We start from the raw sequence: 20,218 nt of genomic DNA on the forward strand, positions 1-20,218 counted from the left end.
TGTGTACGGTGCTGTGGCGCAGTGGGTTAAAAGCCTCGGCCTCCAGTACCAGCATCCCATATATTGGCGCCAATTCAAGTCCGAGCTGTTCCACTTCAGATCCATCTCCCTGCTAATGCACCTGGGAAAGCAGCAGAGAATGGTCCAAGGGGCTTGGGCCCCTGCACCCACGTGGGAGACCCAGAAAAAGCTCCTGGCTTCTGGCTTCGGCCTGGCCCAGCCCCAGTCATTGCAGCCTATTTAGGGAGTAAGCCAGTGGATGGAAGACCCCTCTGTCTTGACCTCTCTCTGTAACTCTGCCTTTCAAATAAATAATCTAAAAACAATAATAATGTGTATGATACAATCTGAATTAACAATATTATCTAAGCAGTATTCTTGACAGATATGTTTTATCTCTATCTACGCATAAGGAAGCCATCAAATCAAGCCAAACTGTGTAACATTTTATGACACAACTTTCTTAGGCTCTTCAAAAAATGTGATATCATAAAAGACGGGTGAAAAGGCACAAAGACTTGTCCTACCTAAAAAGACTAAAGAGACAACAACTGGGTCCTAGATAAAAATTTTAAAAAGGAAAGAAAGGCAGGCACATTGGAGGACAACTGGGAAATTTTTAATATGTACCTATTAGCCACTCTTTAAACAGTGTTAATTTTCTTAGGTGCCAAAATGTAACTGTGGTTATATAGAAGAATGTCCTTATTTGTAGAAGATAAATGTGGGTACTTCAAATCTTTATTTTTATAAAGCACCATGTCATAAACATTTTAAACTTTAAAAGTCATTCAGTCTCAGCCGGCGCCGCAACTCAGTAGGCTAATCCTCCGCCTTGCGGTGCTGGCACACCAGGTGCTAGTCCCGGTCGGGGCGCCTGATTCTGTCCCGGTTGCCCCCCTTCCAGGCCAGCTCTCTGCTGTGGCCTGGGAGTGCAGTGGAGGATGGCCCAAGTATTTGGACCCTGCACCCCATGGGAGACCAGGAGAAGTACCTGGCTCCTGCTTTCGGATCAGCGCGATGCGCCGGCCACAGCGCGCTGGCCGCGGCGGCCATTGGAGGGTGAATCAACGGCAAAAAGGAAGACCTTTCTCTCTGTCTCTCTCTCTCTCTCTCACTGTCCACTCTGCCTGTCAAAAAAAAAAAAAAAATCATTCAGTCTCTATTTCAATTATTCAACCCCACATTTGTTGCAACAGCAGCCACTATTACAGACTATATGAAATCAAATGAGCTTAGCTGTATTACAACATTTTATTTATAAAAATAGGCAATGGGGCAAACTTGGTTCACAGGTCACAGTTTGCCAACCCCTAATGTGTATTACCAGATTTTTAAAGAATGGGCATGTAATGTGTTATTCCTTCCCTGGCTACAATTTTCTTTTTTATGATTTTAATTAACTCTCCCTAAGATCATGGTCTTGTCTCTGGCCTATCTACCTTCCCACTTGATAATGTTATGGCTTCAACTACTAATTTTAACAGAATGTCTCCCATCAACAGCACATGCTTTGATATCTCTTAGGCCAGAGCTGAATTTTTTATTACATGCTTCATCAACATTTCCAGAAGGTCAGCCAATCAAAGTCAAATTCAGTAAGTCAAAATTAAGTATTATTAGTCTGTTTTTCCCAAGTACTTCTGCAAAATGACTCAAAGCTACCGATCGTTTCACCATCCTCCTATCCATTTAGACAAGCACCAGGAGACCAGAACACCTGCATAGAAAAGAAGCATCATAGCAAGTCTGAGACTGCCTATCAGTTGGTACCTGGTAACTTCTTATTATGGAAGAGTTTCTGCTACTCCCATAACTGATTAAAGTAGTCCACTATGTCTAAACTGTTTGTATAAATCGTTTGTTTCATGCCGAATATCAGCCTTCCTTCTGGTTGTCTAAAATTTTGGTATATGGCAGGCAGGGGGTGCCTACATGAGAGCCCACGATAAAAACCCTGCCTGGGGCTGGTATTGCGGCATAGAGACTTAAGCCACCAGCTGCTCCAGTTCTGATTCAGCTCCTTGCTAATGTCCCTCGGAAAGCAGTGGAAGATGGCCCAAGTGCTTGGGTCCCTGAACCCATGTAGAGACCCAGAGCAAACTCCAGATCCTGGCTCTGGCCTGGCACAGCCCCTGCCATTGTGGCCATCCGGGAAGTAAACCAGCAGATGGAACATTTCATTCTTTATCTCTTCCCTCTTTGTACTATGCCTTTAAAATAAATGAATCTTAAAAACAAACAAAAAAACCCAACACCTGTCCTAAGTTTCTAAGGAGTTTCCCAGATAGACAACACTTATAATTCAATGCTAGAGAAATTAAAGAGAATCCTAGGACTTCACTGAGAAAGGACACTTCGAAGCGTGCATTAGACTTTCTATGAATTTTGTCCCACATACCTTTTTCTCTTTCAAGACTCTGCTTGATATATTTTTGCTGTAACAAATCAGAGCACTAAGTATATGCTGAATCCTTTGAGTCTCCTCAGTGAATCACAAAATCTTAGGTTGATCTTTGTGACCTATAACATACTTTTTATTTTGTCTTTATCTAGTTAATCACAATTACAAAGTCTTAATTCAATGTCCATTACCTCACACACATTTCCTTTTCCATTTCTACAATCACTATCCCAATCAGGCCGATTACTGTGCTGGTCTCCTACTACACTTCTTACTTCCAGGTTTAGCTTCTTAAGGCATAGTTCTATTTTATTTCTCAGTTCTAAAATAGTCAATGGTAATCCATTCTGTCTCAGAGTGAAGCCCAAAATCCTAATCCTAGAATTTACAAACCTTCACTGGTTGCCTCCACACTACTTTAATATTATTTTCTACTCTGTGACATCCATATACATTAGCCAAACAATCACCAGCTGATTCCCAAATCTATCATTCTCTCCTCTAGCCTTTAGCTGATAGAATTTCCAACACAGAGAATACCACTCCTATATATGCATGAATTCACAAAGTCTAAATTCAAGCATCACCTTTTATATGAAGCCCCCTGGATCATTTCAGCTGGAAATAATGACTTTTTCCTAAATTTTAATGGAATTGTGAACTTTATTTCCAAAGGAAATTATCACTTTCTTACATTACTGTATTATATAGATTCTATAAATTCTTTTTTATAGAGCATTTTCTATCATAAGTTAATGTGTGTATCCCTTAACAAAGCCACATGACTGTATGTACTCCACATTTATTTGTTGAACAAAAAAATGAGAAGGTAAAAAGATGAATGCCTGCTTCTAGAGTTGTACAAATGAAGGAAATATTGTTATAGAAATATTATATATAGGATAGGTATGGTTAAACAGTACTATTCTTAATATCCACACTGTACATTTAATCTCACTTTTAGAAATATATGTAGCAAGGTCATCTGTACACAGGACCCACTCTAGTAGTTATTTTGCATTGACTGTCTTAGTATCACAGTGCTTAGGTTCAAGTAGCCCTTTTTTTACATAATAATGATCACAAAGAACAAGAATCCAATGATGGCAGTACAGATATCTTAAAGAGAGTCTGCCTCATGCTTTCTTTCAAATGAAAAGGTCAAAGTTCTTGACTTAGCAAATAAAAACATCATATGTTGATGCTGATGAGAGACACGGTAATTATGAGCATTCTATCAAGGAAACTGAAGAATGAAAAAAGAAATTGAGGCTGGTTTTGCTGTTGTATCTCAACCTGCAAACATTATGGACACAGTGCAAAAGTATTTAGTCAAGATGGAAAAAGTATTGGCTGACGCCGTGGCTCACTAGGTTAATCCTCCGCCTCGCAGCGCTGGCAATCCGGGTTCTAGTCCCAGTTGGGGCGCCGGATTCTGTCCCGGTTGCCCCTCTTCTAGACCAGCTCTCTGCTGTGGCCAGGAAGTGCAGTGGAGGATGGCCCAAGTCCTTGGGCCCTGCACCCCATGGGAGACCAGGAGAAGCACCTGGCTCCTGCCTTCGGATCAGCGCGGTGCGCCAGCCACAGTGCGCCGGCCGCGGTGGCCATTGGAGGGTGAACCAACGGCAAAAGGAAGACCTTTCTCTCTGTCTCTCTCTCTCACTGTCCACTCTGCCTGCCAAAAAAAAAAAAAAAAAAAAGAAAAAAAAAGAAAGAAAAATTATTAAATCTGTGCATATACACACAAGAAAAAAAATACGAAGAGTTCAAAAAGATTCAAGGAAAACGCCCACTATCGAATTCCATTTTTTAATGAACTCTTTGAAGTATCCTCACATATATAGGGTTCAGCACTATCTGCAGTCTTAGGCATCCAACAGAGGATGCCTAAGAAAAATTCCCCTGTGGAAATTACAAATTTGAGAAAGAGGTTGCCCTTTTAGTTCCACATATTATAGTCTCTCATAACCAGATGAATGTTCATAAAGAAGAATAAACTAATTTTGAGTGAAGTACACTACCTCCAACAATGATGTTCACCATTTCTTCTACAATGCTCTGTACAATGTCTTGTGGCTTTTCCTCACAGTCTTGGTTTTCTCCGTCATACAATATATCATTTTTAGATAATGCTTCAGAAGAAAAAAATTAGAGAATATTTTAATTTTTAGAGACTTTATGGAAATTTATAATGAAAAGTTTTTAAAAAAAAATAAGATACATGAAATTAGAAGCAATTACATGTTAAACCTTCAAAACTCATACCAAATTCAGACAAATATTTTCCAAATTCAAACCAATTTGAACAATTCATTTGATAGTCTATTATTCAAGTTAGATGAATTTTCTCCATTACTTCTTTAAACACCAGGACTTTTAAAAGAATTTTGAATGAAACATTTCTAATATATCCATGCATTTACTTACACTTCCTACACTCTGTCCTTTATCAAATAATATATTAGTAAGGTCCTTGAAGTAGTAGATATAGGACCTGGGCCACCACCAATGCTTTCCAGCCCTTCTTTACTATTTCTTCCTTAGTGCAATCTACATTTCCAATGTAAAACTGAATTTATGAAGTAAAAAAGAACTTACTCCTCAATTTAACATATTAAAAAAAGGGGGAAGGTATTTGATGCAGCAGTTTAAGTCACTACTTTTGGAATGGCCACATCCCTTATCAGAATGCCTGGTTCAATTCCCAGCTACCTTGCTTCTGATCCAGAGTGCTGCTAATGCAAACCCTGGGAGGCAGCAGATGATGGCTCAAGCATTTGGGTTTCTGCCATGCATGTGGGAAACAGGGACTGGGTTCTGGGCTGCTCTAGTTCTGACTGTTGAAGGCATTTGGGGAGTAAACTAGTAGATGAAACATCTTTGTCTTTTGAATCAAATGAAAAAGCTAAATAAATAATAATTCCCTACATTAAAAAGAAAAAACAGATTTACTGCCAATCAGAACTCCTGAATAGCATATAAGAAAATGATGACACTTGGGGCTAGCATTGCAGTGCAGTATCTTAAGTTGCTGCCTGGGATGTGGCAATCCCACACTGGAATGCCTGTTTTAGTCCCAAACAGAAGCTCTGCTTCTGATCCAACACCGTGCTAATGCACCTGGGAGAGCAGCAGAATTTGGCTCAAGTGTCTGGGCTCCTGCCAACCATGTGGGAGACCTGGATAAAGTTCCAGACTCTTGGCTTTGGCCTGGCCTAGCTCCTACCATTGTAGCCATTTGGGGAGTGAACCAGTGAATGGAAGATCTCTTTCTCTGTCTTTCCATTACTCCTTACTTTATTAAATCAATAAAAATAAAGCTTTACAGAAAAACAAATTGATGAAAGTTAACATTCTAGATAAATTGTGTAGACTATTGCTGAGAAAAATCAGACAGCCACTGGACTTTTTGAAATACTGAAAATATCTCAAGGTAATTCAATTAGCACTTCAGGATGCTTTTGGGATCTGGGACCCTGTCCTGGGAGCCACTGTCCTACACCACTGATGTCTCCATCTCCCACCCCTTCCACTGCTATAACAGTCTACTGCTTATCATACTGTCTTGCAGATGTCTGTCGTCTTTATAATCCCACTGCTTCTAAACTGCTGTCTGTTGCAGTGTGAATTCCATACAAGGAAGTTTTATAAATAAGCCTATCAAAGCAGTAACCTCAGTTTATAAAATAGCCAAATAAAAACAGCACTTAAGATTCTTTTATGGAATAAAAGGATATATGACAGATAGTTTCCCCACCATTCTTAAGCTTTTTATTTTTACGCTCTAGTTGACAAAAACTACATTCTGAATATTAAGAGTTGCAATATAACTCTATATATTTAGTAGAGTCATTATCTAAATGTGTACAAAATGACTAGAATTAAGACTTAATCCTCATGTAAAGTTATTTAATAGAAAAGATTAATCACAGTAACTAATATTTATTACACATAAGAAATGCTTAATTATATCCAGTCACATAGTAAGTGACAGAGAAAAATACTCTAGAACATACACTCATAGTGGCTCTCAAGCAAATCATTCATTAATGTCAGTTGTTGGGAAAAAAAAAAATCTTTGGAGCCAAAATACTCACAATAATGCCACAGCTGTAATTATGTATTCTATGAGACACCTACAAGGGTGCCTCCCATACATCAGACATTCCTACTCCTTGGGGCTCAGTCCATATTGTTCCTCTACTGGAAGAGCTCCCAAATTTTCTAGCTAGCCAATTCCTACCCCCATCCATCAAGATTTGACTGACACATCATCACTTTCTCTATGAAGGTTATTTCCTAATTCTCCTTAGCTGAATTACCTTGTGTATGCCACTTTTACCACAGAACTTATCAAATAAACACTTCATTTATGTACACCTGGCCCTCCAGGCTTACTAGGAACCTAGGAAAAGGCTTTATCTCCATCACTTTTTTAACCCAAAGTCCTAGCACACTAAGACATAGTATGCTCAGGCAATGGTTGGTGAATGCACAGATAAGTAAATGAAGAAATAAAGTTTTACATTTAATATTTGAAATTAATTCTTTGAATTAACCTATTAACTCATAATGAAAAGGAAAAATTTTGGCAAGAGCATATTAGACAAATAAAAATCATATAAGCAATATGGATTCACTATTAGCTTAAGTACTGTGAATGCTTAGTTTATCAATGTCATCCCTTTTAAAATAAATAGTAAAGTACTATTTAAAAAGGTAAACTGGCAGCAGGTATTTGACTAGAGGGTTAAGGTGCCAGTTAAGGTACCTGTATCGCACATGGGAGTGCTTCCCTCCTGCTAAAGCATAACCTGGGAGGCAGCACACGATGACTCAAGAGGGTCTCCGCCACCCACATGGCAGACCTGCATTGAGTTCCTGGCTCCCAGGTTAGGTCTCAGTCTCAAGCTACTGAAAGCATATGGGGAGTGAACCAGAAGATGCATGTGCTCTCTTTACTTCTCAAATAATTAAAATTTTAAAAATTTAACAAGTAAAATGGTATCTAATCACGCAACTACTGATTTAGGAAAAGATGTGGTTAAAGGAAAAAAAAATCAAGAGCTGAAACATATATTATAAAAGCCTTTGTCAAAATAAAGTACAGACAGACTTAGGCTGAAAAAAGTCAACAGGATTTCCACAATTTTCTGATGTCATGCTAAGAAAGAGCAAAGGAAACAAATACCAAACTCACAGGTAGTTTCACAGATCAGCTAAAGCTGAAAAGAATGGGGAAAAGTGATGATGTGATAATTTTTACATAGAAACCAATTTGTTAAGTAAATAGTTTAACTTTTTGTAATCTAATTTTTTCTTATAAATATATTTAGAAAACTGCCAAAATTCAACTGAATTTTAGTCATAATTACAAAATCAGGATGCAAAAATAAATGAATTTTTGTTTTTCAGTTGGTTACTCAAAAGATTTGATTCCATAATTTTAGCACTTTTTAAAATCATAGTAATTTTCTAAACAGTTAATGATTTCCTAACATTTTCAGTCATATTTCAGAAAACCTTACTAAATAAGTAGCTCCCTTATTTGCTATGAAAGCAAAGAAAGAAAGTGAAGCTCCTATGTAATATGCTAACAGACATTTATGACTCTAGAAACACATATCCCTTCCAAAGAAAGTCTATTAATCATACTGCTCATGAGGTGCTAGTGAATACAATTTTAAGAGATGGCTTCTGAGCTGAAGTTAACTTAATTTTCCCATCTGAAGTGGAAAAAAAGTCCATAATTACTACAATATGTAATATTAATATCCACTGAATTTTACTATCCTTTCCACAAAACTCCAATTCCTATAAATTCCTCTTAACAAACACATCCCACACCCCCTTTTCAAGTTTACTTTCAGCTGCAGTTGCCTGATCAGCTTCAGTCTGTTCATTTTCTGCACTGGAAATATCAGATCCGTTTTCAGGCTCTGTGTCATCCTGAAGACTTTTATCCACATCATGTGCATTGGGGTCAAGGTCCCCGTCATGTTCCTGGGCTATATGATCAACAGTCTGAGGTGGCAAGTATCTAAGCTGAGGTGATTCAGGCTCATGATGGCTTAGTGGAGACTGCAACAGATGATGATGTTGTCGATGCCTTTCTTTTTCCATTTGCTTGGCTTCCTGCAACTGGAAAGCAAGAGAATAATTTCCAACATTAGTAAAATAAATTGTTTAAACAATTTTTAAAAAGCCTCACTAATAACTAGATTGTTGACAATATGGATTTACCTAAATCAAAGTTCTATTGAAGCAGGGAAAAAGTAGATAGGGTAATAAAACATACATACACACATTCAGCTTGGCTTACACATACGGAAAGTCTGAAAAATACACAAAAAAACTAGAAATAATAGTGACCTATAAAGAATGGGGATTTTAAAATGACCAAATGGGTAAACAAGAGAGGGAAATGTTTAGTATATATCCTTCTGTAGCACATTCTTACATGACTGTGTCAATATCTTTTAATTAAAATATAATAAAATTACACTGACTACATGGAATGGTGATGCAGGCTTAAATCTTTCCATCCATTAGGTTTGAAGAAAACCATCTACAAATGTTCAATTTTTATAAGATCCATCATTATGTATGAGCATATAATATTGCATGTAAAAAAAATTGACTGAAAAGATATTCATGTTTTAGAACTTTACTGTTCTTTGCACATCTCTTTTGGTCCTCACGACCTAATAAGAATGTTTCTCGGGGCCTGGCACTGTGGTGCAGCAGGTTAACACCATGGCCTGCATACCAGCATCCTATATGGGCACCGGTTTGATACCCCACTGCTCCACTTTTGATCTAGCTCTCTGCTATGCCCTGGAAAGGCAGTAGAAGATGGCCCAAGTCCTTGGGCCCCTGCACCCATGTGGGAGACCTGGAAGAAGCTCCTGGCTCCTGGCTTCAGATCCCCATTGTGGCCAATTGTGGAGTGAACCACTGGATTCAAGATCTCTCTCTCTCTCTCTCCCTCTCTCTCTCTCTTCCTCCCTCACTCCCTCTCTCCCTGTGTAACTCTGACTTTCAAATAAATAAATATTTAACATTTATTTAATGAATATAAATTTCCAAAGTACAGCTTAAGGATTACAATGGCTCCCCCCCCATAACTTCCCTCCCACCCGCAACCCTCCCCTTTCCCTCTCCCTCTCCCCTTCCATTCACATCAAGATTCATTTTCAATTCTCTTTATATATAGAAGATCAGTTTAGCATATATTAAGTAAAGATTTCAACAGTTTGCACCCACATAGAAACACAAAGTGTAAAGTACTATTTGAGTACTAATTATAGCATTAAATCACAATGTACAGCACACTAAGGACAGAGATCCTACATGAGGAGTAAGTGCACAGTGACTCCTGTTGTTGACTTAACAAATTGACACTCTTGTTTATGGCATCAGTAATCACCCTAGGCTCTTGTCATGAGTTGCCAAGGCTATGGAAGCCTTTTGAGTTCACCGATTCTGATCATATTTAGACAAGGTCGTAGTCAAAGTGGAAGTTCTCTCCTCCCTTCAGAGAAGGTACCTCCTTCTTTGATGACCTGTTCTTTCCACTGGGATCTCACTCGCAGAGATCTTTCATTTAGGTCTTTTTTTTCATACAGCAGTCAAAAACAATGAAACCCGGTCATTTGCAACAAGATGGAGGAATTTGGAAAACATCATGCTGAGTGAATTAAGCCAGTCCCAAAGGGACAAATATCATATGTTCTCCCTGATCGGCACAACTAACTGAGCACCAAAGGGGAAACTTGTTGAACTGAAATGGACACTATGAGAAACAGTGACTTGATCAGCACTTGTCCTGACGGTTGATGTACAATGTAATACTTTAACCATTTTTGTATTTTTTTTTATTCTAGTACTATTGGTTGAACTCTGTAATTAACACACAATTATTCTTAGGTGTTTAAATTTTAACTGAAAAGTGATCCCTGTTAGGAATTCCGAAAACATTATGCTGAGTGAAATAAGCCAGTCCCATTCCGATCTGGCTGAAAAGCCCATGAGAGCATTTCAGGCATGGAAAGCCAAGACACTCTGGCAAAAAAAAAAACAAAAACAAAACAAAACAAAAACACCTAAATGAAAGATTTCTGTGAGTGAGATCCCAGTGGAAAGAACAGGTCTTCAAAGAAGGAGGTACCTTTCTCTGAAGGGAGGAGAGAACCTCCACTTTGACTATGACCTTGTCTAAACAAGATAAGATAAGAGTTGGAGAACTCAAGGGGCTTCCATAGCCTTGGAAACTCATGACTGGAGCATAGGGAGATTACTGATGCCATAGACAGGAGTGTCAATTTGTAAAGTCAACAACAGGAGTCACTGTGCACTTACTCCTCATGTAGGATCTCTGTCCTTAATGTGCTGTACATTGAGACTTAATGCTATAACGAGTACTCAAATAGTACATTTCACTTTGTGTTTCTATGGGGGTGCAAACTGTTGAAAGCTTTACTTAATGTATACTAAACTGATCTTCTGTAAAAAAAAAAAAAAAAAAAAAAAAGAAGAAATTATCAATTCCCAACTTGATTCTTACTGGGATTAAACATGACAATAGGTCTGATCTGATTTCATCATCATCTAAAAAATCATCTATTATTTTTCACTTTATGTTTCTGTGTGGGAGCAAACTGTTGAAATCTTTACTTAATGTATGCTAAACTGATCTTCTGTATATAAAGAGAATCGAAAATGAATCTTGATGTGAATGGAAGGGGAGAGGGAGAGGGAAAGGGGAGGGTTGCGGGTGGGAGGGACGTTATGGGAGGGAAGCCATTGTAATCCATAAGCCATACTTTGGAAATTTATATTCATTAAATAAAAGTTTAAAAAAAAAAGAAATAAGCCAGTCCAAAAGGGACAAATATCATATGTTCTCCCTGATCGGTGACAACTAACTGAGCACCAAAAACGAAACCTGTTAAAGTGAAATGAACACTATGAGAAACGGTGACTTGATCAGCCCTTGCCCTGACTGTTGATGAACAACTTAATACGTTATCCCTCTTAGTATTTTTTGTTTGTTTGTTCTACTTAATACTTTTGGTTGAATACTGTAATCAATACACAGTTATTCTTAAGTGTTGAAACTTAACTGAAAAGTGATCCCTGTTAAATATAAGAGTGGGAATAAGAGAGGGAAGAGATGTGCAATTCGGGACATGCTCAAGCTGACTTACCCCAAATGGTAGAGCTAGAAACATACCAGGGGATTCCAATTCAATCCCATCAAGGTGGCATGTACCAATGCCATCTCACTAGTCCCAGTGATCAATTTCAGTTCACAACTGATCATAATGATGGGACTAAGAGCCACAGGGAGCACATAAACATGACTAGTGTCTGCAAATACTAGCTGATAGAATAAAAAAGGGAGAGAACGATCCAACATGGGAAGCGAGATACACAGCAGACCCATAGGATGGCAGATGTCCTAAACAGCACTCTGGCCTCAGAATCAGCCCTTAAGGCATGCGGATCTGGTTGAAAAGCCCATGAGAGTATTTCAGGCATGGAAAGCCAAGACACTCTGCCCCCCCCCCCCCAAAAATCAAATAAATAAATATTAAAAAAAAGGAGTGATTCTCAGATTTAATTTCTACAAAGAAAAATATTTCACAATATCAAATATGAACAATTCATACTCTCCAGTAATATTTCAAGTTATGTGGGAACACCAGAGTTAATTACACAAATTTATTAAATAAATCTAAATTAAACAATTTTAGCATCTAGAAAGTCTTAGAATATACATGGTACAAATTTCTTATTACATAGTTAAGGAAAATGATGGGCAAAACTAGCTGCACAGAAACAGAATTCTAGAACAATAATTTAGGAAGGACAGTTTCCAAATTAACAGTGAGAAGTCTATGAACTGGATTCACCCAACTAACTTCAACCAATATTCACCAAGGGTTAGTGGAACAACCACAGGCAAGTATGGCATTAAATGATATATGAAGCTATGCATGTATCTGCTCATTTGTGCTAAAGTAACGGAAAGAATAAACTGCAGCAAAAGAGACTGGCTACATCCAAGAGGTGGAAAGAAGGGAGGAATGGGTGGTAGGAATTAGAAGCAATGGCAGTCCTCTGGATATATACCTTTTCTATAGCTCTGATTATTAAGTCATAGTAAGATTTTACACACCAAAAAAAAATAAAAACAAACCAGAGTGAGGGATGCTAAAAATGAAAAGCAAATAGTAACAAATAAGCCTAAAAGCTTCATAAAGAAACAACTTTACCACACTGAAATGTGGGGAACAAAGAAACCAACCCTGAGCAACTTCGGAAAACAATAATTTGAATGGATAATATAGAGACAAAGACAAAATTTTTAATCTACTTAAACTTGCTGACAGTAGTATGCATCAGCAATTCTTTTTCTTTTTTTTTTTTTTTTCTGACAGGCAGAGTGGACAGTGAGAGAGAGAGACAGAGAAAGGTCTTCCTTTTTGCCGTTGATTCACCCTCCAATGGCTGCCGCGGCCAGCACACTGCGCTGATCCAAAGGCAGGAGCCAGGTACTTCTCCTGGTCTCCGATGGGGTGCAGGGCCCAAGGACTTGCGCCATCCTCCACTGCACTCCCTGGCCACAGCAGAGAGCTGGCCTGGAAGAGGGGCAACTGGGACAGAATCCGGCACCCCAATCGGGACTAGAACCCGTTGTATCGGCACTGCAAGGCGGAGGATTAGCCTAGTGAGCCACGGCGCCGGCCTGCATCAGCAATTCTAAAACTAATGTAGGACTGAGTAATTATTGTATCATAGAAAATGAATGCCAGATTTTCTACTATTAAAAAAGTTAAATGAATTAAGAGAAAAGGCTAAAATGAATCCTGTGGCACTGCAATGGAATCAGAAATATCATTTTAAAAACATAACTTTTTAAAATAAACCATCAGAAAGTCAGACAAGTGTGAAGATGGGGTGAACTACATCATTCTCCAATGAAAGGAGCAAGAGTTCCTTGTTGAAGAAGTTGATTCCAGAGCTGAAGCAGGGAAAATTCAAAATAACCTGAAACATCTTCAAATTTCCAGAAGTACAAAGGTACTCAAAAAGAACAGGAGTCTGTCAAAAGCATACAAGGCCAAAGGGGAAATAATTTGGAAAATAAATGATGATAATCAGATTACAATCCATAGAAAAAAATAAGTGTCAAGGGGTAGTGATTGCTATAAATAAGTAAATAAAGAAGGAAGACAATAAGATTAGCATTAGTATTTACTGTGGTATTTCTCTAATGATGATTTTCTTTTTCTCTTTTTCCTATTATGAGAATTCTTCCTTTATATTTAAGAAGGAAAAAAGTACTTTCACGTTTTCATTACACCCCACTAAGCTTGATTGCAACAAAAATATCAATTCATAAACACTCCTATGAGGAAGATGGCAATCAATCTTTCACATCACCTTAATGAATAAAAACATTTTGTTCCAAATGAAACATGTCAGTAAGCCTCAAAATAAAATGCAACAAAACATAACACAGCAAATCTATAGTAGGAAGAATTGTAAATTAAAGAAAATTTCTGTATGTACAAAAACTTAACTATAATTACTATAAACTCTTTTCTATATTTGATGCCTGAGATTTTCTACACTATCTCTATTTTTCTAATACTTACTGCTTGGTTTTCCATGCGTGCAAAGATAACATTTAGCATCTGAGTAAGAGTCGCTTTGGCTGTTGTCTGATTGATGAGATTTTTGCTTGCTAGATAGATATTGTAGCATGTTCTCACAGCTTGCAGTACAGTTCCCTCGTGAATTTCTATGTGTTGTGATGTTACTGCAGTAAGTAAAGCCTAAAAAAAAAAAAAAAAAAAAAGACAAAGTTAAGCAATTTCTACACCTGGAGTTTCAGCAAAAAAAAAAATCCATTTCCATAACAGAAGTAAACTTCCAGAAACAATTTTTTTTTTACAATTACTTTCAAATATACATAGCATTTATACCTGCACCTCTGAATTTATCATCAACTGTAAAAATGTTTGTTTTCCTCATTCTGGCAGTAATTTCCCAATAATCTTCTCAGCCTTAGAATACCAGAAAAATCATTCAACTATAATTTGTTTCAACCCTACTTACATTTTACTAGAAATGTTAAATTTATTAAAATAGTTTTAATGCTCTGTCACATTATAGCACAGTTATGCCAAACAGATCTGATGAAATTTACCATCAACTCTAGAGGATAAACATTCTATCTTACTCACCTCCAACTTTTCTGAGATATTTTTATTGACTGGATTCAGTAAAAGGACTGTTGTTATTGCCAAAGATGTTTATAAATATTTTAGCATAAAATATGTGAAATAATCCCAAAGTGAATCTTTCAATAAAATGAATACACTTTAGACTATATGATTTCTCAACTACAAACATTCCTTTTGTCCTACCTACATTGTAAAATGCTATATAAAAAATCAACATTAATGATTATAACCTGATTAAACCATGAAACCACAAAGATTAGACCAAACAATCGGACAGTTTTTTCAGAATAAAGGTATTATAGGACATGGGAAGTAAATAACAGCTTTGAAACTGAAAGGCTCAGGAGGAGCTATATTCATACACTAAGGAACACATTTCACATGTAAACAATTTCTAACATACTACAGTACATGAAAATTTTACACACCACCATTACCATTAGCAATAACATTAAGAACTTAGTACTTCTAACAAACTGAAAACATGACTAGGTTTTCTCTACAAGAGTTCAACCATCTGAACCCAGCACAGTTTTGCTGAACAGGTTCAGTAGCTGGATAGATAAAAGAGAATCATGAAAGCTGGTGGGTAAAGTCTACATGTTGATCCATGAGTTGAGAGGACAGGCTTTGAGTTGTTCAATAGTACAGAACAGACTACAGGGGACACCCTAAAGATTGAAGGACAGAATATGTATGAAACACATGCCAGACACCAAAAAAATCTGGATGACTACTTGGGACTTAAAAGAAGAGATTCAGGAATATTACCTTTTTGTAACAAACTCTTGGCATTCAACAACAAAATCCTCTGATAAAGGATCTAAAGAGCATCCAAATAACTTCTATTTTAACTGTACTATATTTTCCTTTTTCTTTTTCATATTCCAACCTTGACACCAGCCACATGTTTAGAATAATTAAAAAGTACATTTTCCATTCCTTTTCCTGTTCTGACAAAAGTTAGCTGCTAATCTTGTGGCTGTTTGTTCAAGTACATGCAGACTCCAAAACCTCAGAAACTGACTGTAAGGAGCTAGATGGCCAGATCAGCAGATCTCACTAACGGAGGAATTCACAATCACCTGCCAAAGAGCAGTGAAATTTCATACCTAAGGAGTCTCAAACTAGTTTCTTATCACAAAGAAGCCTCCACTCAAGTGGTATCAGCATCAACCCTAAAAACCTGACAATCTTCCCCATCTCCCATTTTTCCTTCAAAAGTCTTGCTGACTTGCAAACTGCAAAGAGCATAAATGGGTTTGGAATCTACTCTTTTCCCTTTGTGGCCATTTAAGAAAACCTGTTCCCTGTAGCAACTCTTGTCTTTGGTTACTGCCATTCCACATCAAGCACACTGGGCCTAATTTTCAAAAGTAACACTATGGCTACTGAAATACACTAAAATGACCTTTCTCAATATTTCCAGGTTGAAAGACTTCTGATTTGAAAAACACAAAATATGAATAATATACTCACTTTATATAATTAATTACCTTTATTATCTGCAACTGAACTCCTTCATCTGTCTGAGGACCTTGGAAGCAACCACAAATAGTTTCAATAATCCTATCAATTAATTTTTTGCCTGGCGTTGTGCTATCTGGAGCATTGCCAGTCAAGTGCCCATAAGCGATAAGTTTCTGAAATGGAGAAGGAAAATAAAGATCCTATATAAGCTAATATATATATGAACACACACATATACAATTAGTATATACACTAATTGAGTACAAATTACAAAATACAATTGAATATAAAGGTTTTTTCACAAAATTAGAGAATAAAACTAATGGTACACTTCTACTGTAGCAAATTTATTCACTATAAACGTGAAATCATTTGCACTTTTAATAATCATAATGGAACAATGACCATCAGGAAATACTAGGAAAGCCAAGCCTTGAGAACTTGTTTCTGGTGAATTAAATTGCTCACTGCTTTCTATCTAAATATAGTTTATACTGTTTTTGTAAAAACTACCTTAACACTTTTAGTATGTGTGTGAACCTTAACACTTTTAAATGACTCTAAATCTCTTTCTAGATTATACTTATCAATATGCAGAAAATCTATTTCCATCACACTGGCTGCAATAAGTCACAGATTTGCTCATTTATCATTACTATCATAGCCTGGAGGAAGGCTTTAGATATCATAATTCCAGTTTTCCAGGAAAAGCAAGATCAAAAATTAGATGAGCAAATTACTTTTAAGCTAATCTTAAGAACAAATCATAGGGGCTCTTCCTAGCCACTGAATTGTTCCTTGAACACGTATAACTCCCAAACAATGAAAAAACCTGGAGTTTTGTCTTATAAATATCTAAGAGGATCCTGGCGGGGGGTTGAGGGGAGGGGAGGGGAGGAGTTTAGGAATTTTTTCAGCATAAATGAATGGCATACCTAAAATCCAGCAGTGAAATAGATGTCAATATAAATCTAATTCATTATTGTCTACTTTGAATATAAGCCACCATTTGTTTCTTATCATAAACAAATATTGAAGGCTTTCATTGAAATGTGAATGGTCAATTTTGAGCATTTAGAAACTCATCAAAAATACATCATTGTTAGGTAATATTATTTCACAATTACCTGTAAACAATCTAAAGATGTACTGACTATACGGGGACATTTGGACTGGCATGCCAACTCAAAGGGTAGGAAGTACTTGTCTGCTTCAATAAAATTTGCCTTTGATTTCACTGGTGGAAGGGTGCTTGATCCAGCTTTTGCTTCTCCATGAGGAGGACTAAATGAAAAAAAGAATCTGTTTTGAACATTACATTTATTCTATCAATAATAAACTCACACGCAAGCCTCAAATTTCAATTCTAAAATAAACCTCGCTAAACTAGGAAATCAGAGCTCAGAGAAGTTAAGTAATTTGCTGTAAGGCCAAAAAGCTAGTGGTGGGTGAGTAAACACAGACACTAGATTCTTGTCCAATATTTTTACAAAGATTTCAAGGTGTTCCTATTATGGAAATATTATATTGCCCCTTAACAAATTCAGTATCATAGTGCCTTAAAAAGCCTTGTCCTTAAGTCAAAGCGCACTTTTGAGTTACTCAATACTGTTCTCAAAGGCTAATGCTACCAAAAAAACCTAGTAATTTTTCTAAATATAAATTTAAATCATTAAGATTTTTGAAGTATACCTTTTGGCACTTCAGAAATATCTGTATATACTTATTTATATGAGATCTTAATTGATATGCTTATGATTACATTTGTTTTACATCATTTTTAAAAAGTTGATTTGACTAAAGATCACATTTAGAAAATCTTCCCCCACTAAAATAGAGGTGACTGTATTATTATTTTGGCCAAGACTGAGAAATCTGCAAGTTATTTTTACTAAACAAGTTTAAAAATCCCACAAACCTCTGTTTTTCAGTTTCAGCTTTTATTTCCTCTGAAGGATGGGAAGAGAGGAAAAAACAAGCATTAGAAAATTTGACAACAAAAACAGTATTAAGTAATTTGATTACAGGTTTTCAAACACATTTATAATTTCTATGAAAAGGAAGAATGCAAATTCAATGGAAAACTAGGTATTAAAATTCTGTTTTATCTAAATATATTAATTCACAAAATAATATAATTATGAGACTGGATGAACAGTATATATCAATAGTACAAGTGAAATTATAGAGTACTAATTCCCAAAGAATTTCCTTTTCTCAAAGTATTTCCTGTTTCTTTGAAATATTTACATTATCCAGAGGCATTATTATTAAGAACAAAATATTACGTAGACTACATTGAAGTCACAAAATAAAAGAATCATTTTGAGAGAGGGAGGGGGAAAAAAGCCAAAACCCAGTATGTGCCACTCTTGGGCACATCACAGGAAAATTATTAGGCCAGAAATACAACTTCTTAAATACAGTTTATATGGTTGATATTAGGCCAATTTTTCTATTTATACAAGCCACTATAAAATAAACATGTCCAATTTAATGGGAAATTTTCCCACTTGCTACTTCTACTATAAGGGGTAGGATAAATAGATAAATCCTACCTGTATTTAACGACTCTTAAATTTGATATATCAAGAACAGGACTCTGGTTAATTGATTAAAACTCCTTGAAATTTGGACAGAAAGCATCCACACATATCACACCCCAGGCATCATTATACATCACATGCTCTAACTTACATGGATTATTGACTTTACAAGTACTAACATATTTAAGCCTCACAACAACTCACTCAGATATGTACTGTCGTACCTTCAGAAATTGAGGCAGAAAGGTAGAATTACCTTGACCCAGGACTACATGGCTTGGATGTGTGGCTTATGAGGCTTCACCAGGTTTCAGTACAAGGTAATCAAATTCCAGATCCTGGTTTATTAACCACCCCATTATAAATGAGTAGGAACATCTAAGAACACTCACATTAAGAAAATTGGGTATTATAAATTTGGGTGTTATAAACTACTACTACTTTTTATATATAATAATTGTCTTAGAAACTATCAGAGTACTTTCCATGTACCAGAGACTATATTTAAGTCCTTTATAAAGTGACTTTGCCAAATTTCCTTTCCATTTTACCAGTGGCAGGAATGGGAGGGGAATGGTGTAAAAAAAAAAAAAATTACATGCATTAGAATTGTGGCACAGTGGATTAGGCCACTGCTTGTGATGTCAGCATCCTACTCCAGAATGCTGGTTCAAGTGCTGCTCCACTTTTAATCCAGCTTCTAGCTAATATGACTGGGAAGTCAGTGGAAGATGGATGGCCCAAGTACTTGGTCCCTGCTACCCATGTGGGACACCAGGTCGGAGTTCCTGGCTCTTGGCTTTGGTCTGCCCCAGAATGGCCGTTGCAGCCATTTGGGGAGTGAACAAGCAGATGGAAGAAGCTCACTTTCTTTCTGTCCCTCCGTCTCTGTCACCCTGCCTTTCAAAATAAATAAATAAATAAGTCTTTTTAAAATGTATTATTTTCAGCTGTTTAAAATACTACTTAAAAAAAATGTACAACACTGGGTAGGCATTCAGTTTAGCAGTTAAGTTGCCCATGTTAGAGTACCAGCATTCAAGTCTCAACTCAACTCTACTTCCTGATCCCAAATTCCTGTTAATTCACACCCTGGGAGGCAGCAAGTGATGATGACTGGAGTAGTGGGGTCCCTGCCACCAAAGTGGGAGATCTAGACTGAGTTCTTGGCTCCTGGCTTTGGCCTGGCCCAGTTCTACCTGTTGTGGGTATTTGGGAAGTGAACCTTGGGATGGGAGCTCTTTATCTGTCTCTGTGCATTTCAACTAAGGGGGGAAAAAAACCTCATTGCCTATAAAGTGATAAAAATAAGACAGATGAGTTTTATCTACTATACCTGCACCCATTTATTGTACCTGTGTGACTTCTTGGACTAGCCTTTCAATCTTAATTTATACTGAACATCCAGTAGCACAGTCTTTCAAAGTACTTTTCTATTTTAGTGAATTTAGTTGGCATTCAGCAGCAGAACCAAGAAGCAAACTAATTTTCAATTATTAAAGAAAAAATTATTAAACATCCAACTAAGAAGCAGCACAATC

General features: G+C 36.9%; 1 protein-coding gene across 5 annotated transcripts in view; it reads right to left on the reverse strand.

Annotated features, from left to right (window-relative positions):
- Positions 1 to 20,218, reverse strand: part of ARFGEF1 (ARF guanine nucleotide exchange factor 1) — a 149,023-nt gene that overhangs the window by 90,211 nt on the left and 38,594 nt on the right. For 4 of the 5 annotated variants that reach the window (XR_011389118.2, XR_007919076.3, XR_016236505.1 and 1 more), the window contains exons 2-7: positions 18,050 to 18,080; positions 17,259 to 17,415; positions 16,158 to 16,304; positions 14,071 to 14,250; positions 8,269 to 8,545; positions 4,426 to 4,536 (exon numbers count right to left, since the gene is read on the reverse strand). Coding sequence is in view for 2 of the 5 variants with exons in the window: in XM_070075109.2 (XP_069931210.1) it covers positions 4,426 to 4,536; positions 8,269 to 8,545; positions 14,071 to 14,250; positions 16,158 to 16,304; positions 17,259 to 17,415; positions 18,050 to 18,080 (903 nt within the window). In the remaining 3 variants the exon portion in view is untranslated. The remainder of the gene's footprint in view (positions 1 to 4,425; positions 4,537 to 8,268; positions 8,546 to 14,070; positions 14,251 to 16,157; positions 16,305 to 17,258; positions 17,416 to 18,049; positions 18,081 to 20,218) is intronic. The other variant, XM_089336316.1, reaches the window with a different exon arrangement.

The sequence above is a fragment of the Oryctolagus cuniculus genome, chromosome 6 (assembly GCF_051225735.1).
Source record: "Oryctolagus cuniculus isolate XC-2025 breed Fujian yellow rabbit chromosome 6, ASM5122573v1, whole genome shotgun sequence".
NCBI classification, from domain to species: Eukaryota; Metazoa; Chordata; class Mammalia; order Lagomorpha; family Leporidae; genus Oryctolagus; species Oryctolagus cuniculus.